This window comes from Corapipo altera, unplaced genomic scaffold, assembly GCF_003945725.1.
Source record: "Corapipo altera isolate COAL_440 unplaced genomic scaffold, ASM394572v1 1, whole genome shotgun sequence".
Taxonomy (NCBI): Eukaryota; Metazoa; Chordata; class Aves; order Passeriformes; family Pipridae; genus Corapipo; species Corapipo altera.
In genome coordinates, this window is record NW_020884873.1 from 32,693,547 (window position 1) to 32,720,538 (window position 26,992).

General features: G+C 39.3%; 2 protein-coding genes across 3 annotated transcripts; both read left to right on the top strand.

Annotated features, from left to right (window-relative positions):
* The first annotated feature begins 4,053 nt into the window (after positions 1-4,053).
* On the top strand, positions 4,054-6,820 carry IL22 (interleukin 22). Its single transcript, XM_027666549.1, has 6 exons — positions 4,054-4,143; positions 4,223-4,471; positions 5,275-5,340; positions 5,437-5,580; positions 5,805-5,870; positions 6,279-6,820. The coding sequence occupies exons 2-6, from the start codon at positions 4,277-4,279 to the stop codon at positions 6,390-6,392; spliced, it is 585 nt and encodes a 194-aa protein (XP_027522350.1). The 5' UTR covers positions 4,054-4,143; positions 4,223-4,276; the 3' UTR covers positions 6,393-6,820.
* Positions 6,821-19,342: 12,522 nt separating this feature from the next.
* Positions 19,343-24,029, top strand: IL26 (interleukin 26). 2 transcript variants are annotated; one of them, XR_003531178.1, is made up of 5 exons: positions 19,343-19,446; positions 21,459-21,537; positions 21,782-21,838; positions 23,333-23,464; positions 23,835-24,029. XR_003531178.1 is itself a non-coding variant. In XM_027665072.1 (4 exons), the coding sequence occupies exons 1-4, from the start codon at positions 21,511-21,513 to the stop codon at positions 23,898-23,900; spliced, it is 282 nt and encodes a 93-aa protein (XP_027520873.1). In that variant the 5' UTR covers positions 21,425-21,510; the 3' UTR covers positions 23,901-24,029. The 2 variants fall into 2 exon arrangements, 1 of the variants encoding a protein (XP_027520873.1); XM_027665072.1 differs by lacking the exon at positions 19,343-19,446 and having other exon boundaries at positions 21,425-21,537.
* Positions 24,030-26,992: the final 2,963 nt, after the last annotated feature.

Genomic DNA, 26,992 nt, shown 5'->3' on the forward strand with positions numbered 1-26,992 from the left:
TTCATTGCTGGGCAGGGAGCTGACTAAAATAAGACTGTACTGGAGCTTGAGCTGAAACGTTTTTATAGTTGACTTTAATCTTTGCAAACTTGAAAGTCTGGGCAAAAGCTGAGGAGAACTAAAATAAAATGCAGCCAACAAGCTCACAAATGAGGTGGAACAAAAGAAGGGTATGAGTGTGACCTGAAACTTGAGATTGCATGTTCAGTTTTAGGTGTTAAGTGACCTGTGGTCCATTCACACAAATGTTTAAGGGGGGAGAATTGCATCACCAAATAGAAGATCCAACAAGATGATATACAGGCTCACTCTTCCACATGCCTACTCTTGATAGTGTTTCTAGCCCAGTGGCCAATTCTGACTTTTCGAATAATGCAATATAATCCTGGCTGATTCAAAGTGTACTAAAGCTGAAGGAAATTCCTGCGTGCCAGTGTGCTGCTGCTGATACTCAACAGCTGAACATCCAAGTACAGTGTTGGTTATTCACCTGTGGCCTCATTCGAAGTCAGAAGGAAATGTCTGTGGCTTTTGAGGCAGATGTGATGTAGAGTTCCAGTCATCCTCAAAAAATCCTGTTTTCAATGTGGGTCAAGAAGTCATTGTCGAGAATATTTTACCACTATAGTTTCTTAATGAATTTGGGAAACAAACTTTAAATGTTTATAGGTGAGTTTACTGACAGGAGGTTTAACTCTTGGAACAGTACCAGGGAGAAAAAATGACCTGTGAACATTTTCAAAATTATTTTTTTATTAAATATGCTTAAAAAACCAATGCAAGAGGGTATTTTATAGAAGATGGGAGGTCTTTGGTAGTTTTTAATTAAAATGAAAGCATAACAGGTATGTTTCCTTGTAGGAATTTTGTACTTTAAACAGTGTTACTAGCCTTAAACATTAAAAATATCATTAAACCTAGAAAAAAAAATCATAAAATTAGAATGGGAAATTACTTCCCCGTTGTTCTTAAGATATGTTTTGTCCGGTATATTCTTTATCCCCAGAGTAAGACCCACCAGTGATGGTTTCAGCCAGAGTAGCACATTTTAAATTAAAGGCAGATTTCCTTCCACTGGTCTCTCTCCTGCCAGCTCTACAGTTCAGAGTAGCCTGTTCAGGAAGCAATTTCCCTGAAGTTCACCTTCAGTACTGGCTTAGCACTTAGACCTTATTTTTCAGAAGTTGATTGTACTTCCTTCTCAAACAAGAAGAAAAAGAAATTATTCCTCAAATGTTAGCAGAAAATCTTTATATTCTTTCCTCTTTCTTAGGAATTCTGAGGACTGGAGTACGATCCAGTAGTAGTGTAGGTTTTTAGCTCCATCTTTACATAGGATGTAATGCTGGATTCATATCTCCCATGCAGGGTGTGGTGAGCTAGTCAAAAGAGGTGATAGCCATGACAAGTCACATTTTTGTTCAATGCAATCTCATAACAGAAGACCCTGGGAATGGGAGGTATATCCACACTTCCAAAGAAATTCTTTTGACATGTAACAGGAAATAACAGCAGCCATGACTGCAGCTATACCATAATTCTATGGTACATCCAGGACCAACAGTCATTTGGTAGAAGATGGTTGAGAAGAGGCCAGGAATGAACTGATGAGCATGCTAAAATTAGTGTCCAGTAAGGTGTTGACTGTTTGTTTTTGCATTGGACCATACTCACAGTAAACTAGAGGGATGAAAGAGAGTTATAACTCCCATCCGCTAACAGAAAGTTAAATATTGCAAAGGCTTTAGAAATGTAATAAAAAAAAAATTCATGCAGAACACGAATTAATGGACTGACAATATGCACTTCAACATCTCAGTGTGTGGAAAATAAAGGTGATAACAAAAGTAGCAAGGTAAACTAAACAACTGAAACAAAGCTTTTCCAAAGTGTCAGAAGGAAGACATCATGGCACAATGAAAAAGTAGCGTGACAGAGAGATGGCTAACAATACAGATGGGAGAAAGAGAGCTTTACCAATGCTAACAAGATTTTCTATGAAAATAGGTGTGTCATAGTGTATGGTTTCAAATAATAGAGAAGACAGACAAAAGACATCCTGCATTGACTGCATAAAAAAGGGCAGAAGAAAGATTCAATGTCTAATTCCTCATTCATCTGCCTGATATTGTTTATATGTCCATCAGGATGCGTGGGAAGCTTGGGACCAGCAGGGCTCCTCACAGTGGTTTGAAGAGATGAGTGGTACAGAACCTACTTACCTAGGTCATGCACCCTTTCCATGGGGTTAGAGCCACAAGAAGACATCAGGCAAACTAGATCTGTGTCTGACAAGAGTAAGTGGCCAAAGGGATGGAGAGGTGGCATGTGCCAGAAAGATGAGGACACGGAATCTGAACCAGGGAGGGTTTGAATGCCTGTTCATGGATTTTGTTCTGGGTATGGCACTTCAGTTGTGATGGATGAGCTGATGGAGAAGTGTGAGAAACCTTAGTTAGAAACAGACTTTGGTTATCAGGCTGTATTTAAAACCTGGAGAGGAGTTTGTGGAAATGCGCTTCAGAGGAGGCCAATCCTTCGAAACAACCTGTCAGGATTTCTCACAATTTGGTCTTTAATGTTTGTCTTTTGGCTAAATAAAGTATAACTCAGCATTTCATCTTCTCATTAGCCTGCACCACCACTAGGAGTATTAGCCTCCAAATGAAACATATGTGGAAAAGAGTTTAGAAATATGTTCTTGAATAGCTTTGTGGTACATTTGGGTGTGAACGAGACTGTTGACATCCTGGGTCCAGACTTGCTTTCTGCTGCCTACTGCAGTCAGGATGCTGTTGGAGGTTGGTCATGGGAATGGGAACCTGAGAGGGGCACAGAAAGGGAGGGGGTGATGGTGGCTCCAGAGTGTGAGGGTGCAGTTTCAAGGGCACAGATCTGTGCAGAGCTGATGTGGCAGGTTTCTGAGGGAAACTGAGGCAGGACTGAGGCCTGGAAAGATGAATTTCTGCTGCAGATGTATCAGGGGAGGCTAAAGAATAAATCTGGTGCCACCTAGCCTTTAAGTGCTTCCTAAGGAAAAGAGCTGGGCATTTCAGACCGTGGGGTAAGGTCGATTATGGCTTTTTTCCTGAGAACCTCAGCCACAAAGTTTCGAGCCCAGCCACAGGGATGCCCACTCTCAGAGTTCTCAGACGTTCACTCTCAGAGGCAGAGCTGAAGCGTTGGTTTTCCAGGTCTGATTTCTCCTCTTTGTCACCTGTGTGCCTTGTGGGTATTATACAACCAGGAGCTGGCATTTGTACCAGTTCTGTGTTCTCATGCACTGCTGTCTACAGCTGGGTTGCAACTTAGTCTCTAAAAAGAACACTGTTTCTCTTTAACACTGTGCATAATATTTCAGACTGAAGGTGCAGAACTACCTTAATGTTACCAGAAGAGGCTTAGGAATATGGAAATCACCTGGATAAGAAAGGACATGACCCCAGTTCTGTCACTGCACATGATTACAGCCTGGAATATGGATAATTTTTGAAAAAAACGGGAATTTGGAAATCAAGGATGTGAAAAATGCAGTGCTGGTCCTACACGGTTTCTGATCTCTCAGAGAGGATTTCACAGTTATGGGCAGATGGCTAGTGACCCAGTGGGCCACTGTGTGGGAAAGGGTATTTGCAGGGTAGGAACCATAGGTGGTCAGTGCTTTGGGTCTTTTGCAGTCTCTGACCACTTGTGTACACCAGTCAGCAGCAGAGAAACACCAGTCTTTTACCACAGAAGATAAACGAAAGTTTAGATAAGTTACATTACCCGCTATCAAATTGTCAATCAAATAAGTGCATTACAATTGGGACAGGAGGCACAAACTCATAAAGCTCTCAAATATTTTTATGCAAAAAGAATTCAGGATTCCTACCCTGGTAAAAGCCCCTGCTTTGCCCCACGTTAATATTTGGTTTGTTTTATAGGAAACTAAGGATTATGATGCCCTTTGAAGTTGTATTTGTGGGTTTTGAGGTGGTTAGGTAGTTCTCAGAAGAGGATAGTGGAAAGTAAGAGACTTGCTGATGTCATTTTTATTTCACCACCAGTAGCCAAAAAAGAAAAAAAAACTGAGAGAGATGTTGCTGGCCCTATATAAGGTGCAGTCACCTCCTGCAGAGTGCATCAAGAATCACAGCAAAGGTAAGGCTTGCAGCCTTTGTACTGCTCTCACTTTGCCTTGCCCACTCTCCCTGATGCTAACGCTGCTCTCTCTCATCAGTGCTGAGTGCTGTAGCTGCAACCTGCTGGAACGGACTATATCGGACGGTGAGCCATGGCCTACCTGCAGACCTTGTCCAAGAGCTTCCCAGGATGGGTTTTCTTCTGTTGCTGTTGCTGTCTCCCTCTTCTTCTCACCAGCTCTCTGCCTCTGAAAGGGGCTTCTACTTCCCATCATGCCTGCAGGCTCAGGAAGATCAACTTCCAGCAGCCCTACATTAGGAATCGCACCTACACCTTGGCTAAAATGGTACAGTAACCCACATATTCTTCATAGTGGGATCTGAGGACTTACTCCTCTGTCCCGGCTTCTAGCCTTTGGCATTGCTCTCTCATTACCATGCCTTTCTCCAGAGGAAAAATGTGCATTTCCAGTTAAGGTAGAGCTTGGGTGTGTGGAGTGGGGTCTTTTGCTTGCTGGTTGTGTAGGCAGGGGAAGCTGTTGCCTCTCCTCCTCCTACTCCTGCTCCGCAAGGGAAAGGAAGCCCCTGGAACAGCACGGCTCCTTCTCTTCAAGCAGCTGGTGCTAAAATGGGACAACTGTGAAACATGAGATTAAATTTCTCAATTTGCCCAGTCCATTTGGAGCTGGACCTGTCCATGACTCCAGTCACAACCAGGCAGATGCTCAGGCATCTTACAGTGCTCTGCTTGGATGGGTTTCTTGGCTGCTCTTGCCATGGGTGGGTCTCCCGCAGTGTACACCATCAAGGGCTGCAGCACCTCCCAGCAGCACTGTGGGCCACCGTGAGGTCGGCCACCTGCAGTCTCTGGTTTAGTCATCGTAACCACTATAACATCGGATGTTTAAGAGGGGGACATGAATTCAGACTTTTGCTTATTTATTTTCCAGTGATACTGACCTTAAATCTCATCCAATTGAAGGGAGAAACAGACACAATATCCAGGTTTATCTACCTGTAACAGACTGTCTGTGGCATCCGTTCCCTCATTTCACCTGCACTTTCATTACTGATGAAGACCTTAGGGTTTATTATTCAATTTTAGGCAAGGTTCCCATCCCCACCTGATGTTTCCTTTTTTTACTCTCAGGCCAGTGCCTCGGACAAGGACACAGATAACAGATTGATTGGGCAGCAGCTCTATGTTAACATCAAGGTAAGCCTTACTCAAGGAGTCTGCTTTTTACATATCTCTGCAGCAGTCATTGATCTCTTGCTTTGATTTAACATGATCTTTTGCTTTCACACATAGGAAAACAACCGCTGCTACCTGATGAAGAGGGTTGTGGAGATTGTGGTAAAAGATGTTCTCCTCACTGAGGTCAAGAATCAGTACCCATATGTTGAGGAGGTTGCACAGTTCTTGGCATCCCTGACCTCGGAGCTGAGCAGATGTGTGAGTAACATTGAGTTTCTTTCCCTGCTAGTGTTGACTCTTGTTGCTGCTCCTGAATCTCAGAATGTTACAAACAGTGGCAAAAGGCAGTGATACGAAAGGAAACCTCAGATCAAAGATATGAAACTCAGAGTTGATAGAAAGGTGTGAAAAAGAAAAAAAAACAACAAGCACGTTGTTGCGTACAGCTGTCAATCTTATGTCTGGATGTTTCCTTTTTTTAGAAATTCTCAGGAAACAGAGAGCACATTGAAAAGAACCTGGAACAAATGAAGAACAAAATGGAACAGGTACGTTTTTTCCCAAACATTTAAAAAGAGCAGTTTCAAACCCCAATCATTTAGTTGGATTGAGTCTGACCTAACTATGAAACAAACTCTGGAGATTATTTAGGAGGTGAAGCTTGCAGGGGTATTAAGGAGGGGATTATTAACATTTCCCCTTCCAACCCTCCTTCACTTGTCCTGTTAACTCTGCGCATGTTATGGTAATTTAAACCTTAAAAAGTTATGTTGCAGGAACTGTATATGCTAGTCTAGATTTGAACAAGCTAGTTTTTATCTTATGGCATAATGACTAACAGAACTATGTGAGAGAATTAGGAAAGTTAAGTTCTTGGTTCAGTTTCTGTGACAATCCTAATTTCAATTTTCTGAGAAATAATGAGTTGCTAAGACTTGCATTCTGCTCTTTTCTAGTTGGGAGAAAATGGAAAGACTAAAGCCGTTGGAGAATTGGATTTACTGTTTGACTACATGGAAAATGCCTGCACTGGTATCACAAAGAAGGGAGGGAACAAGGAGAAAAACTGAGAAAATTTCAGATCAGCCTTGAAGAGATGTCTCTGAAAATCTCTTGTGATAACTCAAACTGATTAGCTGTTACAGCAACTACACCCATTCCCCCCAGATGCAATATGTTTTTCACTTGTGTCAAAACTAGCAAACTAAGTGGGCAGAGACAGGATGATTACTGCTGCCTTCTTTGAAAATGAAAACTCCAGGACACTGCAGCTCCATTTAAACACAGGCCATTAGTTATTTTCAAAGGCACACTCCTGTCCTCCCCATCTCCGTAGGAATAAGGCAACTGTTTCTGTCTTTTATGTGTTGAAATTTGACACCTATGGATCAGCTTTGATCAAGGTAGGCAGTTAAAGGTAGCCAGGAAGTTTTGAGCCTCTTACCTGGAAGTCTATCTTGAATATGTTGTCCTCTTCTGACCTTTGCCTGAAAAGCTGGTATTTCAGACTAATTCAGAAATATTTTTTGTCGTTTGTATTTAATGGTAACTTATTTTAAAGTAATAATTATACAATACTTTTATTTATATAGATTAGTTGAAAAATATTCAAGGAAATATATTTATGAAACTGTACCAGAAGGTTTTAAGTGAACTATGAAAGTAACACTGCTGTGTGATATTTATATGCAAATTGAATATTTTATAAATGCTTGCACTTTAATTTATTATAATAAATATTTTAGTCTTCAAACATTACCATTTGCAGAGCTTTTATCTTTTCTTGAGACACAAGGGATATGATACACATTACGCCTGTGGTGTTGCTGGACTAATGGCTGTACTTTTGTATCTACAAAGCATCCAACCTCAGTTTGGGGACATGCTTCTTTTCCATAAGGCTGCAACTTCAACTTATCACAGGCCAGGCTTAGTGAGGAGCATGTCAATCAGCCTTTCTTGTAGGGGGCAGTGGGAAAAACAACATCACTCCTGAGAGTCATTGGTTTGGTTCATTGTTCTGCCTCAGAATGCCCAGAGAAAAGATCCCATCTTGAATAGCTGCTGGTGAAAGGCCCCAAACTGTCCCTCTGGGTCAGATGAAATGGAGACAGTCAGGAAGCAGTTGCTAGTGAAAACTCTAGTATGCTGCATTCTCACTGATCTATCCATAGGCACGCTGAGCACAAATGCTGTTCTACAGCGTTAGGGATTTGAAAGTCCTTCAGAAGAGAATGTTTGGTACCTACTCTTGACACAAGCTCCAAGACAGAAAACAGCCCAAGTCACTGAAGAGCAGTTTAATCTGTCATTATCATGTCCTTCAGCAATGTCTCCTGGGCAAAGACAGAAGAGTTGCTCTAGTGCAACTGGAGAAATTGGTGACTGGACCAAGGTTAAAGGTTTGAAAAGCATCCAAATAGTCAGAAAACCAGAGGAGATATGTAATAGCAGATTTTCAGCAACTGCTGAAGTATTCTTGAGCAAGACCTTACCATTTATTCATCAGGGCAACAGATATTCTGTCCACATTTAAAAATTGCTCCTCCTGAGCCAGGGCAATTTAAAGATGCATCTAAAAGCATCCATCCATACCTATTTTGAACAAGGTTTATGTGAACTGAAATCGTAACACTTTCTTGTAGGAAATCACATATTAGACTGGCATATGATCCATTTGAGTGATGGATGCCTGTCAAATTAGATGCATTCAACGTGGTTTACTTTTCTCCATACACTTTCATTTGCATCTCACAATGTATGATTTACGTGCCTGTTCACAGTCAAGGCAGAAGTGACCCAACAGAGACAACCAGCCAAGATTTGGTACCACATGACAGTGTCAGGGGTTTAACCTTTTGCTGTATTCAGTGGAATACATATTTCCTTTCTTGTGGAATATGCAGTGATGTTATCAAGAGCTATTGGCCAACATCCTTTCTCTTATCACTCAAGCTTGTGTCAGCTGACAGCAAAGCGAGGGAATTTAGACATCAAATGAGCAGTTCACTTCACTGACCTTTGAAATACACTGTCTTTCCCCAAACTATGCCTGTCTCTCTTTATAGTCAGTGGAAGGTAAGAGGAATTATTCAGGTGTCATTCCTCTGGTCTACATTAGAGGCTTATGAAGGTTGTGATTTTTGACAGCATAACATGACTTTGCCCTAAAAGTACCTGTTTTCTTCCTTAATTATAAATAGAGACTAGATCATGAGCCACACACGGGCTGTTCCTCCATGATATAATTGCTTCACAGATGGATAAATAACTTATTTCCCTGTTCTACTTCCTCCAGGCCTCTTCTACATTTTCCTTGTTGAGCTGCCCTACCCAAAAATTCCAAATCAATCTCTCAAGTTTTTCAATGCTTCATTTGGGCTAAACCCAAATGAAAACCCATTTGTCTACAAAAGTGTAAAAATGAAGTAAACTAATAATTAACTTCTCTAACCCTAAAAACCACCAGCTGGAAGACTCTACCATGGAAACCTCATGAGCTGGTGCCCTGGAAATGCCACAGAGCAAATTTTGCAGAATTTCCTTCATAGATTTTCTTGCAGGGTACGTGTGACTTGTGGATGTGTAAAGGCTGGTGGTGATGGTCAGTTTTGAACAGATGAAGGAAGTAGAAGTAGGAGGAAGTTTCCCTTACAACAGGGGGAAATATCTGGGACAAAAAAATACTGATTAAAAGGAAATAAAAATACAGTTTCAGGAAAGCTGGGTTTCAATTCAGTTAATAGTTACAGCTCAAAAAAGGAAAATCATGCTAAAATGTTTCGTTTTGACATTTTTCTAAATAAATAGTGTTTTGGTTTAGAATTTTATGTGCATTTCTTTCAAAGGTTGAAAAGAGATTTGAAAGCAAAATGAGCTGTTTCATTTTGAGTTGAACAAGTGCTTTGGGCTGACCCAAAATGAATTTTCTTGGTTTAATTATTCAGTTGGGTCACCAAAAAGAAACTCCATTATTCATGCAATTCTAATTTCCATTGCCCTATTTTCCTTTCCATTCTCTACCTTCCAGTCATGAACTATTTGTAATTCCAAGAGGTCCTTGACCTAGCGCTGGTAGGGAAAGCACCTGATCCACATCCTTCACTGAGGACACCTCCACTGGAGAGGCTGGAGAACCTCTTCCCTAGCAAAAATTGACAGACCACCCTACTGTCAAATTTGCATTTTGTTGGCTCTTCCTCCCCTTTCTTACATTAGGTGACCAGAACAGGCACTTTTTTTGCTACACAGATAATCATAAAACATTTAAACTGCCTCTGAAACTTCATATCGTGAAGAGAGAGGAACCCAAAGCATGAACAGAAGTTGCCACATCCTGCTGAGTAAGTATTGGTGACAGTTTAAGAAACGCCTCTTAAATACATTGCATGGAGTGTTATTCAGTTATGAGATTTACATATTCAGTGTATGAATATATACTCCCCGAGTGACCTAGAATAATAAAGCATTGATATTTCCAATTTGTCACTAGAGGTGTATTCTAGTCAATATAAAATGCTGAAGCTATCCTGATCAGAAACCAGTGGCGTGTGATTATGTCAGCTTTTGCTTTAAAGCGCAATTAGCTAAACAATTAGCTACTCTGAAGAAGGTATGGACTGCACTGAACAGCAGTAAATGCCTGATAACCTTCTCAGTTGCAACCATCATCACTATGGATGTTTGTAAAGTCAGTCTAATTGGGAGCAGAACTGGCCTGCTAAAGTGAGGTAAGATTGGCAGAGACATTAGAGTCAATTTCAGGCTCATATCTGATGCTACCAGAAAGAATGTAATGACCATGGAAATAAAGAAAAACCTACAGTGCACTTGTATGGAACCCAGGGTACTTTTGGGTACTAACCAATGATATATTTCACAAAACTGTATATTTAGGACAGAAAATAATGCAGCCTCTCAGGGGATCCAGACCAGGATTCTGAGCCATTCAAGAATATGTTAGGAAGTTGTAGTTGGATGAGGTAAATTACAAAATACAAACTGTGCTAAGGTTGATGGCATTTCTGGGGCTAAACATGACTCAGCATGTATCCATTTGTAACACCTTTTTCTTGGTTAACACACCGCTGCAGATATTATCAGATTAACAGTATGAACTTCACCACTAATAAAACTGTAAACAGCTATGTAAGTGAAAAGATTTCTTTTGAAGCCTGGGAAATCACTCTGTTAGCCTTTAAATTCCAAATCCCTGGCCAAATTAACAGGTGTCAATTTCTATAATTTAATCTGGAACTTGCTGACGAATGGCTTAGAAAATATTTCTACGTATTTCCTTCTCTAAGGAAAAATTAAAATAAAAATTATTTTGAGAAGTACCATCCATTTAACTTCAGCAAATGAACCCATGAGACCCAAATGTAAACATTTTTTCAGTATGAAACATTAAGGCAGAACATTAAATATTTCCAAGATCTGGCCATTTTTCTCCTTTAAATTTGAATTAAAAAAAAGGGCAAATCTAAACTAAAAACATTTTCTGTTTAGTGCAGGGCAGTACGGGTCAAACTATTTTGAAAAAACCAGACCAATAAATATGTATTTAACTATCTGTCTTGAAACTGTTGTACAGTTATTTCTGCAAGAACCAGTAAGGTTTTTCAATGGAAATTGTAACCCTGGTTTCAAATCACTGAAAGTGATATGCAAAGGGATATTGTTTTCCAAAAACTGCAAAATTGCACCGATTTAAAGTTCATTTTATTTTACAGTTTTCCAAAAGAGAATCATTTCTGAATCTTACAGCACATCTAAAGAATGGTGATGATGTTCATTAAGAAGTGAAAAAAATGGGGTAATTGTGTCTGTGGTAAAGTCTAAAAGCTGTGCAATCATGAAGATTGACTTTCTGATTTGTATTTTGCATTAGGCCTTGGCATGTAAGAGCACTCCACTGGATTAGCTTATCCTGTATCTGGTCCTGCTCCACAGAAGATAGAAAGAAAACTCTTATTGACTTCAAAGTGTATAAGGTCAACCTTGTAGTTTATGTGCTTATCAAGTTAATTATATTACAAAGAAAAAATGGAAGATTTCAACACAGATGCTAAAATGGAAGTGATGAATTGCACTGCTCCGATGAAAAGCTTGTTCCATAAATTCTCTTGTACTGACACTTATTTGGGAAGTAGAGGTCCCAAAATAAAGTTTAGATGCTGCTTGTCATTGCAGTGATCTTTTATTGTTGGTCTAAAACTATCCTGACCTTGTCTTAGGTTAATAATTTTTATCAAACACGTCTATAAAATTTCTGGTTTGGCCAACTTCTCCTTTAGTAGTTATGTTTTATACTGTGACTCCTGGTAGTCTTGAATAGGAGAAGAAATTTCAGATTCTCTCTTTTTCATACTCTATCACCAAAGAAATTGGATAGCTGAGGTTTTAGGTGGATATTCCCAGATTTAGGGATTATCAACTTGGATACATTTTGTACTTTGGTAACTCAAAAATGGAGAATGCCTCTTTGTCAAGTACATTTGGCAAAAAATATGACTATGACTATATATAACTATTTTGTAGTTATGAACATGTTAACATCAACGCAGTGATCATTTCTCCTGCATGTAACAGAGATTCCATTAAGTTTAGGAAAGTATCTTGCCTGGTTTGACGGGACACATAAGTGGCTCAGAAAATGCAAGACTTGCACATGGAATAGCTGGTTTAACTTGACATGTTAGGTTGAAGCTCCTAAACAGGGAACTGCTCAAAATATTCATCATGTTCTCATTTTAGTATCTGCCAATGCTTCAGTTGTTACATGACAGGGATTTCTGGGCAGATATTGGGAACAGAAGAGAAACCAGTGACCGGGACTCTGATCCTGCAAATTGCCAAAACACCACATATTTCCCTCATCTTGATGGTAGCCTGTATCAGTCATCTGCCCCAGCTTTGATGCCAGAAAATCAGATAGCAAATGCTGAGGTGCTGCCCACGGGCTCTCATAGAGCCCGTCTCTTAGCCCTGCCACCAACAAGGAGGTTGGGCAGGTGAGGGGAGGTGTTCTCTGAGAACCTGGTTCCCTCCATCAGCACCAGGTAATCAGCACAGACTCAGACATCCAACTTCTAGTGGTCTATTGTTGGGTGTTACAAATTCCAGGCATAGACTTCAGGGTGTTATGTTGCTCATGGATCAACCTACCAGCAAGTGAAAGAAGTAAAACCAAGCAGATTTGTGTCATTTTACTTTGGAAACCTTTTGTCAGTAAGAATGTAACTGTGCTGGATTTCGATTTTAATTTCTCAGCTGTTTTCCACTGGTACTTGCAATTATGGGCTTCACTTTCTGTTGGTGACCCATTGATGTCGGAAATGAATAAATAATAGAGAATATTTTTTAGGTGAGGTGAACATGTGAGGTTTCTCTGAAAATAGGAAGACAGGAGCAACTCATTTTTTCTGCACTTCTGAAAAGTAAACTGGAGAATTTCTTAGACCTGCAGTATGAAGTTTTGACTGGCAGGGTTAGGTTTATGCTGTAACCTCGTTATCAGAACTGAGATAAGAGAGAGGTGGCAGATTGGTAAATTATCTCCTGTTCCTTGCTCTGTGGTTACAAGAGTATATAAGTAAAAAGTTTGCTTTTCCGAAGTGACAAGTTAGTAAAAATAAACCTTAGTATATTCAGAGATTTGGGCAAACATTTCAGATCTGGGGTACTTTGCAGGGCTTGCCTGAGAGTTTTGGAACATGTTGGCTGAAGATCAAGGCAAAAAATGTGATTGTTGTGGAGCTGCTAAGCTGAATGAAGGGAAATCTGCTACAAAAGTACCTTTTCTCAAGAAAAAGAGTTCTCGTGTAAAAACTTGCTTTCAAATAATCTAATCTAAACCTGGAAATCTGAGGAAACTTTTTACAACCCCTGAAGAGTGTACTTGGAGACTGATAAAAGCTTTTTCTGAAATGGGTACAAGTAATTGACAGTTCTTCTTACAGATGGGAAAAAAGTAATTAAAATCAAGGCTGCCATGTGATTTTCCCAACCCACACAGTGCCCTATGGAATGAACCTCTTTCTGGTGATCCAAGAATACAAATAATCAAAAAAATTATGGCAAACAATTTTTTTTTGTAGGAAATGGTAGCTCTGAAGCTTTAAATAAGACTGAAGGGTATTTTTTACTGGATTTTTTTAAATGTTTTTGCTGTTTTTCTACGTAAGTATGATTTTCTCCTGGAAATTCAAAAAATGAAAAGCCCAGTGCTGCTATTAAATTGTAAAGAAAAAAAGGTTTCCATTGGTTGTTCATAGGAAACTATACTTAAAAAAAAATTTAAAGTATCTATTTTCTTATGGAGAACATCAAGAACTTGCTCATTAGTTTTACTTCACTCCTAGAAGCATATTAGGTGATTTAAACTTCTATCACAGTTACAAAATTTATTGCATAAATGGGAATTTGTAAACTCAATGCTCAGGTCTCTATTTGTAGTTTTTCACGTAAGAATTCCCTGAAAACCTTACTAAATCTACAAATATTAAGAGATGGAATATTTCTGTTTTGTTTAGGAAGCTCTAAAAGAAGATGTTTTTTAAAAATTTACATAATTTCAAATGTGCATGTTTTTGCATATTGTGCTACAAATTAAGTGAAAAGTAAACCCTAAAAATAGGCTAAAGATAATAAGCAATGCTACCTTTTAGATAGTAACCTAAAGTTTCCCCATTGCTCTAATTGTAAAAAACCTCAAAATTTTCCTGATCTGAAGTGAGAATCTCAATGCATATTTTGACATTGCTGGCATCTGTTCTTTCTTTCTAGTTATATTTTGTGATATTTTATTTTTCTATTACTTTTATGAGTCTTTACAATATAATCTCTATTTTATAAATACTGCAAACATGAAACTCAGGTTTTACAGTACCATCAGGTACTTCTCTAGTGGCTTGTGCCATAGCATTTAACATGCTTTGGAATCTCTCATAAGTAAAACATTATTTGGCTCCTATATAATTTCTAGGAAAAAAGCGTCAGATGTGACCATATCTGATAACTAAATAAATAAGTTTCCCCCCCAAAATGCCCCTACTGATGAGGTTCATTGAAAGCCCCACTTTACAAAGAAGGAAGATACACAGTGGGAAGCGGAGAAATCTGGAGACATGAAGGCGTTATTGAATGAAAGCTGGGGAGATGGCCCCATGGCAGCAATCTTCAACTGAAGGTCACAGACTATTCAGAGCTCAAGGACTGCTTATGAGGGAAAGATAACAGAAGGAAACACATTTATTGCCAAAAGGTTTAAGTTCATTGGAAGCAGAATGGCACTTCCAGTGGAAAAATACTCTGGAAAATCGTTTTGTTGCCTACCACACTGTTATTTCTCTTGCTTTTGTTCTTGGTGCTACCATTGGAGAATCAAGGCTGCAGCCATTCTGCAGCAGTCAGACCAACAGCATCCAGGATTTTGGTACAAATCTCACTTGTAAGAAAGCTGTCCTGAGAGATGACTTGGCAAGTATTTCACACTTGCCTGTGCGGGAGGTTTTTTTGGTGTTCAAAGTTGGAAGGCTAAAGCTAAGACTCAGCTTTCAGAAAAGCTTTAGCTCCTAATGAAATGGATGACTTCAATTCTTTACTGAAACTATGGAAATACACTGCAAGCAAACATTTTTCTACATAGTTTTTGGTTTGGTTTGGGGTTTTTTTGTGGAAAGACTATTTTTTCCAATAAAGATCAACTACAATGATTTTCTTAATATGGTTCAATTTCTTGCCTGTCATGTCAGCTGAAAGCTTCAGTGCCAGTATTGTTCACCAATGTCTGGTTAGGTTACTTATACCTCTATATGTCCTAATGTATCACTGTAGTTTCTGAACATTGCCCAGACATTCTATTAAATTACTCTTTTAAATTACATTTCAAAATTTGTTTCTTACAGGAGACAGTTGCCTCTGAACAGTCTGCTCAGTTCATGTCTTAAATAATGTTCTTTTCCAATACCAAGAAATCTTTCCAGGATGTGGACTGTAGTTTCTGTAGCTTCACAGTCTCCCAGTTAATGTTGCTCATAGAGCTGCGTGGGCAGCCTGTGTTGGCATTGGCAAGATGCTCAGGGATGTCCTGGGTTAAAAGAACAGAGAGGGAAAAAATCCTTTAAACAAAATTGAAAAGAGAAGCAAGAAAGGTTAAAAAAAATCGTGAGGAGAGAGAAAACCAAAAAATTGTGCACAAAGGTAGAAGGAGAGAGAACTTTCCAGTATAGGAGTGGTGCCATGCAAACTGACATACTTCTACCAGCCTAGCAGCTGTGGACATCCTCCTCCCCCAGAACTGAGCCCAGATTTTTGTGTGGTTGGCTTTTTCCTTTCCTAATTTTAGTACAACCCTTTTATAAAGCCATGACGACATCACAAGAGAAATCAGGTCACAGACTCTTGAACACCCTGTACATCACAAGAGGTTGGAGTTTGGAATAGCCACCTGCCTACGCTGGGTAAACTGAGCTGTCTGTTGTTGCTGAACACATCTGTACACTCTGTAGTAATCCTGCTGTACAGGGAGTGAGTTTGGTGGTGGCAGATGAATGTTTTCTGAAGAGTTTGGGGACTGAATCACTGTAGCTAAGTGAGATCACTTGACTGGTTAATAGGAACAATGTGAACGTGCTCAAACACTTTCATATCTGTTTATTTCATAATCTCTCTTCTCAAATATAAGTCTGCAAGAATGTGAATAGTAAAAGCTATATACAGAAGGGTTTTATGTCAAATTCATCTCCTTGTCTAGCCATGAAGTGATGGCTAATTTTTAACTACATAACTGGACATTTGAAAAGTATCTTGAATTATACAGGTGGTGCTGCACGTTCTTTCAAAGCCGTTAATTGCTGGCCATAAAAAGTGCTAATGCTTAGAGAACTTGAACTGTTGTCTATTTCTGTGCACAGAGGCAAAATCTTAGTATCTTGGTGTTTTCAAACTGGACTCTGAGTATATTCTGTAATCTGCCTCTGGAAAAACTGAATGTACTAAACCTTCCTATCAGATGTCTGAAGTAAAAGTAGCTTGACAGACAATTTTTGGCCACCTATCATCAAACTGAAACAACACAGCAGGCCAGTAGCACTGGGAAATCCACCAGTTGAATCAGTCTGTGCTTTTTCTTGAGGATGGGAGCAGATAGACAGTATGTTTTACACCAACTCACATTTGAAGCTTACTCAAAAGTTGTTATTAATAAAGTGTGAAGAAATGCAAATGCCCAGAAGAAATGTAATTGGGTCTGGTTTTTTTATTTGCTTTGGTATGGGTTGGTTTGCTTTGTCTTCTTCATCTGAGTTTGAATCTGATTTCTGCTTTACTTAATACCTTAAAATTTTTATGACGCTTGTCTAAGGCATAGAGTGAAAAAATTCCAAGTACCTTAGATATGTAATTAAATATTAGATGGTGAAGTAGCACAGAGATAAATAAGGGACTGGACTATTTGTTATCTGAGGTGAGGCAGAGAGAGACGGGACTATTCCACTTGGGGTAGAGTCAGGGAGATCTTACCAATGCGCATAAATGCCTGAGAATGGAAAGTAATGAAGAGAGACAATCTCCTCTTGGTGGTGCCCAGTGACAGGACAAGAGGCAATAGGCACAAATAAAAATCCATGAAAATCCATCTGAACATGGTAAGACAGTTTTTAGTTGCACAGGTTGACCACAGAAGTTGTGGAATCTTACCTTTGGAGGTGTTCAAACCCTGATTGGACACATTTCCAGGCAAACAACTGTAGGTGGCCCTTCTTGAATAGGAGTGTTGGACAGGATGACCTCCAGAGGTCACTTCCAACCTAAACCTTTGTTGCTCCTCAGCAAAGGCAGTTGAGGAGCACCTAGACAGGCACAATGTAATGTAGGTGTGTCATGAGAACAAACATAGGGATTTTGTTTTCAAGGATGGGAAAGGCACCAGACTGACATCCAGTCCTAGGCATTCAAAGTTTTTAGTTTTCTTTGCAGTGTCCCAATTTAATATATATGGGGTTTTTTTCCTAACCAGAGCAGTGTATGTATAATATGTAAGCTAGAGCTGCTAATACCATCTGTTTGCGTTATTCTGTTCCTCTAACTTTTATGACTATTGAAGCTGCTGGCAGTGAATTGTCAGGTGTCTATGTGCTGAGTTTGCATGGGTAATTTAGGAACCTTTGTCTGAAAAATTGACTTATAATAGTTCGGTAATTGCACAAAGTCTATAGCAGCTCCAAAGGTTCCTATTATGCTAATAGAAGGTTACAAGAAACAGAGGTTAAACACTGGTGGGTATGGAAAGCTTACCTACATGCCTATATTCATTACAACCATTTTCAGAAAATTGCAGAATCAGTTTTGAATGCTGGGAGCTTCTCTGATTCTAACTTCTCTCTCCAACTATGGTATCTCAATTTTCTTATGTCCTAACAGTGGTGTTGTCATGCTCAGTTTTTGTAAAATCTCACTAAACTTATTTTTTACTTATCAAATCACATTTCTGAAGACAAATACTACAGCTATCATGTAGACCTCTTTTTTTCAGAAGACCAAAGTGAATCAAACAGGATAAGGGAACAATACAAATAGTAGAGAATAGTCTTAAGAGACAGCAGAACATTAACAGCAGCTAAGTAAATATGAGTAATATTTATAGGAAGTACACGACTAATTTAGTCCTAGTTATACTAACAGGAAATGAAATAAACACAAAATGTGAAAAATGAGAAGATTCTTAAGTAAGAAACTAGACTGGGCTTTTTATGTATGGAGATTAGAAAGCCGTTTAAGTTGCGAAAAAAACAGCAGATATAATTGTTACCTTAAATGGACTAATGGAACTTTGCAACGGTGGTAGATGTATCTGTTCATTCTACATAAATCAAGAGAATTTAATATTAATAATATCTACTTGGAGTCATGTAGATCAAGACAATTCCATGGTTCACAATAAGACAGTGAAGAAAGGACCTTCTTCAGCTGGTGGTCTCATGCACTCATGTGGAGCATAGGTCATCATAGCCTTTGAAATTTAATCGTTACCCAGGGTAAATCAGGCAAGATTTTCTTATTTAATAAGGTGACTGCTCTGTTAGTTTTTCTTATTCTTTTTTCTTAGTTATTTTCTTTCTCTTTCATTCTCATGATTATTAGCTTTACACGTTTTGTATAAACATAATACATGAACTTTGCTTGTGTTATCAGTATTGAATTGTTCCTTGATTACTTGTTGATACTGTACATCTAAAATTTTCCATATGAGAGAGAGCCCATTTTCTCCGGGGCAGGCTCCTTGAACTTCCAGCCCAGGTCTGGAAGCCAACTTGCTTTGTGATGTGCTTTGCTGTTGTCTCAGACTATCTCTGGATACATCAGTTCCACTGCATATGCAAAGCTTTGGAGGTATTTTCTGTCTTCATTGCTAAAAGGACTGGTCCCTGAATTTGTTTCTTCTTCTACTTCTTATAACTTTAAAATACTGAGTAATATGGATTCTTTGGTATTCTATATAATTTATACCATAACTATGTCTGAGTGCCTACGTGGCAGTAAAACACAGTGTACAAAGTGCTACACAAGACCCAGAAAGACAAGACCATCTTTGTTCTGAACAAATAACATATGAAAAATTTGAAGAATATGGCTATTTTTTGACTAGAAATTAAATCAGCATATCAAAAATTGTGGTTATTAAATACTAGCCACCATTCTTTTATGAAAGGAAAGATGGGAAAGCCCTATTTCCTTTTTATATATTAATTTTTTTAAGTAAGGTCTCCACGCTGTTGAAAAGTTTACTAATTCAGTAATACTTGTACTGTTTCACGTGCAGAGGTGTCTAGAGCCCAATGCAAGTGTCACTGCTCCAGCCACGTGAGCATGGTGGTACAAGTTCAAAGAGATAAAATGAAACTTGTGGGCTCAAGGGTTTTCAGCAACATCAGAAGTTTCAGAGATGTTGAAAATTATTGATTTTCTTATGAAAAGCTGTTACAGACTGTTTACATGACCCATTTATTCCATTTAGAGAAAAAGTGTTGACTGAGGAGTACCACACCTTGGGAAACCCAAGACAGTTTTTCATTCTAACTCTACTGTTTTCACCCAAGATCCTCTTCTATGAATGAATTAGGAGTAAGTGGCTAATCTTCTGTCCATATACCATGTGTGCTGAGGTTTACTGCACCTCACCTGGCAAGCCTTACCGGCATTCAGAGAATTTAAATACAGACCACAGTTCACACAAACACTAAAACGCACGTAGAGCCTCAGGTCTCCATCAACTTCACTTTCCAAAAGTCTAATCTCTCTTTCCCTTGTTGGTTCTTTTTGTCCATCAACCCCATCAGAACTTCAGTGCTGGTGAAGCTACTATGAGGTGTAGATGGTTCTATGGAAAAATGCATTTCCCAGAGCTGTTACAGGTGGGATCCTTGAAGCTGAATGTGAGTCAAGCTTGGCCTGGAGGATGCATGCATGCTTGCTTGTGTAAATGGTCAATGGGATCAAGGCTGGAGTGAGTTCATTACCCAGCTTGTCTCACCCTTCTTCCTTCCAGAGCTGACAATGTCCCTGGCACTGGTACACCAGTGGTGCCATATAGGGACATACAACTCTGCCACTGGATCTAGCAAATCATGGTCCCTTTGAGTCATTTCAGTTGCAGTTGAAACTATTTTCTCTGATCTCTTTAAGGTCTTCTGTGTTGCTCTTAAAACATTAAAGGAGTAAAAAACTATGTCCTTGGTGGACATTTCAAGGGCTTGTTTTTGCTTCCAAAAATATGGTATCAGGGAAGTATTGTTGTGCTAGATCAAAACCTGCTTTCTTCCTCTTCTTGCATAAACCTCAGCCAGTTTCGGGGATCTTGACATTTGGCTTACAACCCTCCTTGGCTTTAACAACCTCACATTGGTGGTGTTACTTTGTGATTTCCAAGTCTATCCTTGGAGTGATGTTCTTGCATGTCTGGAGTGATATCTGAGAATTCCTCAGCATTTGGCTATCTTGGAAACAGGCCAGAGACATAGACTGTCCAATCTCTGCTTAGCACCTCTGTAGAAGAGTGATCATCTGATTCTATGGTTTTACTTTTACCACCTCTGTGATGGGTATGCTGGGATCTTGCACTGGGATTATTTCCCAGTGCCTATGTCTCTCAGTGGGCTTTTAAAGTGACTTGATAGCCAGGGGTGCTCTGGCCCTTGCACAGAGCCCTCCCTGGAGCCCTCACTTTCACATTAAACAGCTTACTGCTCCTACTAGGCCAAATCCTGCCCTGGCAAAAAGTTAATTACAGACATTAAAACAGGCAACAAACACCCTTGCTGTTACCTGCAGTGCCCCTGAAAAAATGCTTCTCAAAAACTGAACAATGTAGTTTTAAAGGCAGTGCAGTCCAGCTTCCTTATAGATAACAGATTTTCTAATGCTTTTCAGAGTAAATTAACAAAGATTTTTTTTTTCTCTTTGGACCATTACCGTTCAGAAAAGTGTTGCCATAATGTTTTGTGGGAAAATAAAAAAAAACTCAAAAATACGCATTTGGTATATTTTGTTATGAAACCAAACTAACACTCAATTACCTTTTCCTCACTTGACCACCACTTAACGAAAGAAGGCTTATCACATGATAGGGAAGTTCTTCTTTCTTGGAAACCTTGACCCTGCTGCTGGTAAATATGGAGATACCGTTTAGAAAAACGTCATAGATGATTGTGGTCAAATTTATTGAAAGTGGAGCAAGATGTATAAAAAAGCACAGCAAGAGCACTGATCAGCCACCACATGAGCAATAGGTTATCTACGTGAGCATCTTGGTGCAGAAGCTGCTTTGAGGGTTAACAAAATTAGGTTAACCTCTGTCATCTAAGAGTCTGGCTGTGTCACATATGCTGCTGTGACTGTAGAGGCACGAAGATTTGGGAGCAAAGATGAAAATATGTTCTATTTTCAGATCTGGGCATTTTTTATTTCTGCTTTGTCTTTTCACTGTGGAAGGTAAAAAGTCACCTACAGGAAAGCATACCTGCCGAAAAGAACTCCTCTCCCAGGTGACAGAGAACCTGTATATCAAGGCAACTAGTTTAAAATCATCTGTTCCTGTAAGTTGATCCCACTAGTCGAAAGGTTTATTTTATTTATAGATGCTTCTTTACCAGTTTCATTACTGAACTCCAGGAAACTTTAAGAAGTTGAATGATCTCTACAGTCCTAAGAGACATGGTAATATAGCTACTTCTTTTGTAAAGCCAAGAAAAAATGATGCATAGAAGATGCATAGAGAGGCTGGATGAGTTTGCCATGGAAGAAGTTTGTAGCTAGGCTAGGATTGGAACACAGATTTACTGAGTCCTCATCCTGATGAAGATTATTGTTATTACTACTAACTTTTGTACAAACCAGACTTGAAATTCTGTCTCCCTTCTTCTACTCAGGTTAATTAATACTAGCACGTTATATTTTACAGAAGGATCTCATCAAGACCACAAGACTGCTTAAAAAGTCTACAAAAATGCTGTTTATGGTAAGATTTATACTGGTTTTCCAGTTTCTTATTTTGATTTTCCTTTTATCAATAGAGACAGGAATATGTCATCAAAAGGAATTACAGGTGATGAAAAAATTGCTTGTGTGTAATTAGATGGACATTTATGAAAGCCATATGCTTAATGAAGTCCTCTGCTTAGAGGAAGAATGTTATTTCTATGCCACATATTCTCACATGAGGGGACAGTTGATCACAGTACAGGGAGAAAGAGGTGAATTTGGAAAGCCTACCTGGAGGCACTTTTTTCTAGGTAGTTGCAGTGGTGCTCTGTCAAGGAAGTTGGTGTGAGAGTATTTGTTGTGTCAGGTAGGAGTGTGTGCTCATGGCAGCATTTGCTCCTCCTGTGAGCCCCTGGCTGCACACCAGCCTCCCCAGCAATGCTCTCAAGCACCAGCCCATTCACATGAGGACCAGGGCCACAGCCACTGTCCCGGCAGCTTTCTGTTGAGGGCGTGCATGGATAGCCCAGGGATGCTGCAGACAGTCAGGACACCCAAGGAGCTGCTTTGAGCTTAGATCTCTGGAGGTGCACTGGAAGAGAGAGATCAGAGTTCCCAGGAAGACTCAGCAAGGGAGTGAGAAACAAACTTTGGGGTGTCTAATTGTAGGTGACTACAAGTGTATGAGATATTTTAGTTTTCTTTATGCAGAGATCTAGTCAGCAGGGCCAACTGAGTCAGTTTATCCTTAAGTACAGACCGACTGATCTTCAGTGTCCCTTGGATTTCACTGATTACCTTGGAAGTGAAGGCTCCTCACCTGCCTGTGGGACCTACATGTGGGACATCTGCACTTGGGTGGTGTAATATGCAGTTGCATTACCCTTCCGATGGGAATTTCACACTTGATACCTGGTTATATTGCCAAAAAAATAGGGTGTGTATCAATTTGAATTAACTTTGGGTGCCCAAGAGAACCACTGGGCCAGGCAGTTGTGACACAGGGTTGACAGGATGACTGGTCTCTTCAAGAGGAGCCACAGACCAGGCAGATGTGACACAGGGTTGACAGAATGACTGGTCTCTTCTGGAGTAGCAGTTGGGGGTGGGCAGGATACCCTACAGCATATCAAATGGCATTGGACATGATGTGGAGGAACGGAACGATGATATCCACAATGACTCCTACAATTTGAACAAGATCGTCTGACTTAACTTCTCAATTCATCTTCCATTTACTCTTTGTGTCTTAAGTACATTTGTTGCTGTCATTTCTGCTCATGGTTGGTCATACCAATACTTCTGTGCCTGCCAGCACAATACCCTCCTATATTTCTTTCAGAAACTACAACTAGATTGAGCTAGTTGTAGCTCAAAAAGGAAGCAGGACAAGAGGATACTACAGTACATAAAAATGGTTTTATTCATTGCACGCTTTCCAAACATGCATATTTTTGTGAGGCTGAAATTTTCTGCTGAAGTTGACTTGTGAGGTTTTCATTTGGAAACTCATCACTTGGTTCGTTTTCAGACAAACTGCAGTGTTCGAGATCAGCTCCTCTCCTTCTATGTGAAAAATGTTTTCAGTCGTCTTGAGGTAGGAAGAGACAAGCTGTACATTATTAGTGCCTTCCAGGTCCTGCAAGTGAACATGGATGCCTGTGTGAGTATATTCCAGAGAGCTGAACTAACTTTGTCCATCTGAAAAGTTAAGAAGGGCTCCCTCTCAGTTTTTCAGCAGATAGGTGATTCAGTCATGGTGTGTCCCACACCACAGAGGGCCCAAATTCATGACGGCTTCCCCACTGGGGCCAGGGAAGTTTAACACTGCTGATTTCTTCCCAGAGTGAGCCTGTGGGGAGTGGTCAAGGTGGTGGAGATCCTATGGAGGAAAGCCATTTCCCTACTGATTATATCACCTTGTGTTGCCCTCTCATCACCAAAGCTGCAAAGAGGAAGGGTGATCACAGAGACAGATGTGGCTCCTCAAGTTTCCATGATGTAACACTGGTGATGTTTTCCTTCTTCGACAGCGTACTCACTGGAAGTGTGCAACCTTTACTCATATGTCCTCTCTGCTCCTCCACACTGAATTTTGAAAGAACTGGTGGTGTCTCTCATGAGTAAGCAGGAACCACAATTAGGAAGCACATTGGAGCATTTCCCCTGTGCCCAGTTGGAGCAGGTTTTCAGGAAGTGATGCTGCCCACTGGCAAAATGTCCCCAGAGTGGACCAGGTGCAGTTAAAAGACACTTTTGCCTACGCAAATATACATACTAGGTAGGATGCTAAGATGACGCCAATACTTGTCAATCATTTCTCATCTTATTTTTAATGGTAGACCAATAACAACAGAGTGTGTCTTCAACTTACATATCCTATGGATGTTTTTTTAATTCCCTAAACCTGTAATCCTCACAAGTCACAGTGTCCCCAAAAGTGCAGCGTGAGTTAGGGTGAAATATAGCCATGGATATCCAGGTAAATGTCTATAGTGATTTTAAAAAGTGAGACCAGAATGAGAAGTCAATGAATTAGTGAAGTTTATGAATTAAAAGAATTTAAACTTTGTCTAATCTGAATTGTATGGTAGCATGAAAGAAAAGGACATTGATTCTATGCTCACACAAATATTTGCTATGCAAGAATAAACAGCTTCAGAGATCTCCTTGCAGAGTTGTAGCTCAGAAGCCAACTGGGATATTTGTATAATGTAAAAAGATTCAAATCCCAATGGGAGAAAACTTTACCAGTTTTCATGTTCTACATTTAAAACCATTTACAGCCATTATTCACAGCATTTATCATACTGCTGTGGTTATCTGTGTCTGTCAAAATTCCAGATGATGCTGTACTATAACTCCAGAATGCTATAATATAATTCCAGATGCTATAATATACTTACAGAGATTTCATTCTTGTCTGGAAAAGCAATTACACTCCATGCAACTGCCAGTACACACTGAGGACTGTCAACTGTGACTGAATTCAGAATATCAGTTATTCTAAAATACCACCAATGACTGTAGCTTGCTGGACAGCTTAGTAATACATTTGTTTCTGTGCTGTATGGAGACAAAATGATGCAGATTTCTCAGAGTTCTTGTGTTCTTTTTCATAATTAGTGCCAGTGTTTTACCCAACAGAAGTCTAAACATAACAACTTATGTTTCTGAATCTAAGAAAGTGCTGGTAGGAGAGATAAGTCTTCCACTGGTAGTAGAAAAACAGTAGCTCTTTGAGAAATGATGGCTTGCCTTGATTTTCTAGGAGACATCTCATTTCTGGAAACTAACACTTGAATTCTTTGTATTAATTTATATTAATTTAAACCCAACAATAAAAAAAAATGTGAAAGAATAATAGAAACTGTGAATGGAATTAAAGTACTAGATCCTTTGTTAATACCAAGCTTGAGATTTCTCCATCATATTATTCCTCAATAAATTAGCACTCATTCACCCACCTACATAAGCTTTTTAATGGTTTTTTATGTAGTTGAGTTATAAGATTTTTATCTGAAGGGATTTCCACCATGACAACATACTTATGTAATGAATTTGTTACCTTTCAAGGATAAAGTTCTCTACATAATGAAGCATAACAGTGATGCCTTTGTATATATATATCCACCCTACACTCTTTCACAAACTCAGGCTGTAATTCAGCCAGCTAGAGACATGCATGCTATTTAAATATTAACAATATTTGTCTCCAAAAAACTTTCAAATACTTTATACTACAAAATTATGATTCTCACCCTGCTAGACATTTTGTCCGGACAAAGAAGCCTTAGTATTTTCCAGTGATACAGGGGCCCTAGTTCTGTTTTTAAAAAATACATAGACTTTAAAATCTCTGAACCCATTTTCTGCAGTGAAATCAGACTCTTTCATTTAGTGTAAGACTACATGGCAAAGGGAACAGGCATTTTTCCTTGGATACTGGGAGTATCCATCTGTAGCATCACTAACCTCTTGGCTCAAGTGCCCTACTCAGCATTGCTGAGAACAGTATGAAGTTGCTTTGGAGGTCAGACTTATGTGACTACATCAGTAGTGGATTATGGAAGTGTTTTCTCATATTTGGGTGGAGCGTAGAAAGACAATATGTTCCCTGCAGTATCTTAAATAATTTCTCTTTCATTGTTGTAGACCTTGAGCAGATATTGGGTATTGTTTGCAGTAGTTAAGCTAACTTGCTAGTTCACTTATTTACCTGTTTATGCAGGAAGAATAGAGTTTGTAATATGTATCATCACTAAAGCCAGCACAGTCATTTAAGGTCAGTTTTGCTACCAATCTTTTTTTTTTTGTGGAAATCTGCATCCTACAAGCAGACTTAAAAAAAAATAATCAATAAAAAAAAAGCTCCAAGTCAGAAAGAACTGTCTCAGTTAGAAAATTTCTAAAAATTTACTTCTATTTACATTTTTTTAAAATGTTTGCTTTTATTTTCACTTTCATCATGTGACTTGCCTTTAGGAAGCACAAAAGGTACCTTGAAAATGTTTGTGCTCCTTTTTAAAGTACTGTGTGTGAGATAGAAAGATCTGACCATCCATTTCAGTGGAGTCATCTCCTTCCATTTGAGTTGAGGACCTTTGCCTTTTTCTTTTTCAAACATGTTGTCCTTGTTTGTAGATTGGAAAACACCTGGGTTTTCCATTTTTTTCCCCCTGGAAGAAAGTATCTTTCTCTTTGAAAACCCACAGAGCTCGTATCACCAATTTTTTGTGTTGTGAACTCAACTTGACAGGAAGCATGCAGTTAAAAGAATACATTTGAAGTAGAGGGAGAAGTGGAAATGATGCTGAGTTCACACATTTTACTGGTAGTCCTATAGTGCCACACTGTGGGTTCAATTCTTCTTCATCACTATTTCTTTACATCAGCATCTTTGGATTTCTTTTCATCCTTCAGCTTCCATGTGCTCCATCCACAAGGTTAACTTCTGCAGTCAAAAAATTAAGGAGAATGTTTTTTAAGGTAAGACCAGGAAGCACTGGCTCCCCTCTGTGCTGTTCCAGGGCTGTAGGTAGTTTCTTTTCTAATGCCTTTATCTTCTCAACAGCTCGGAGATAAGGGAATTTACAAGGCCATACATGAGTTGGACATTCTCCTTCCCTGGATTCAGGCCTACATACAAACCATCGTATGAAGAATGAGGAGGTGACAGACAACATGCTGC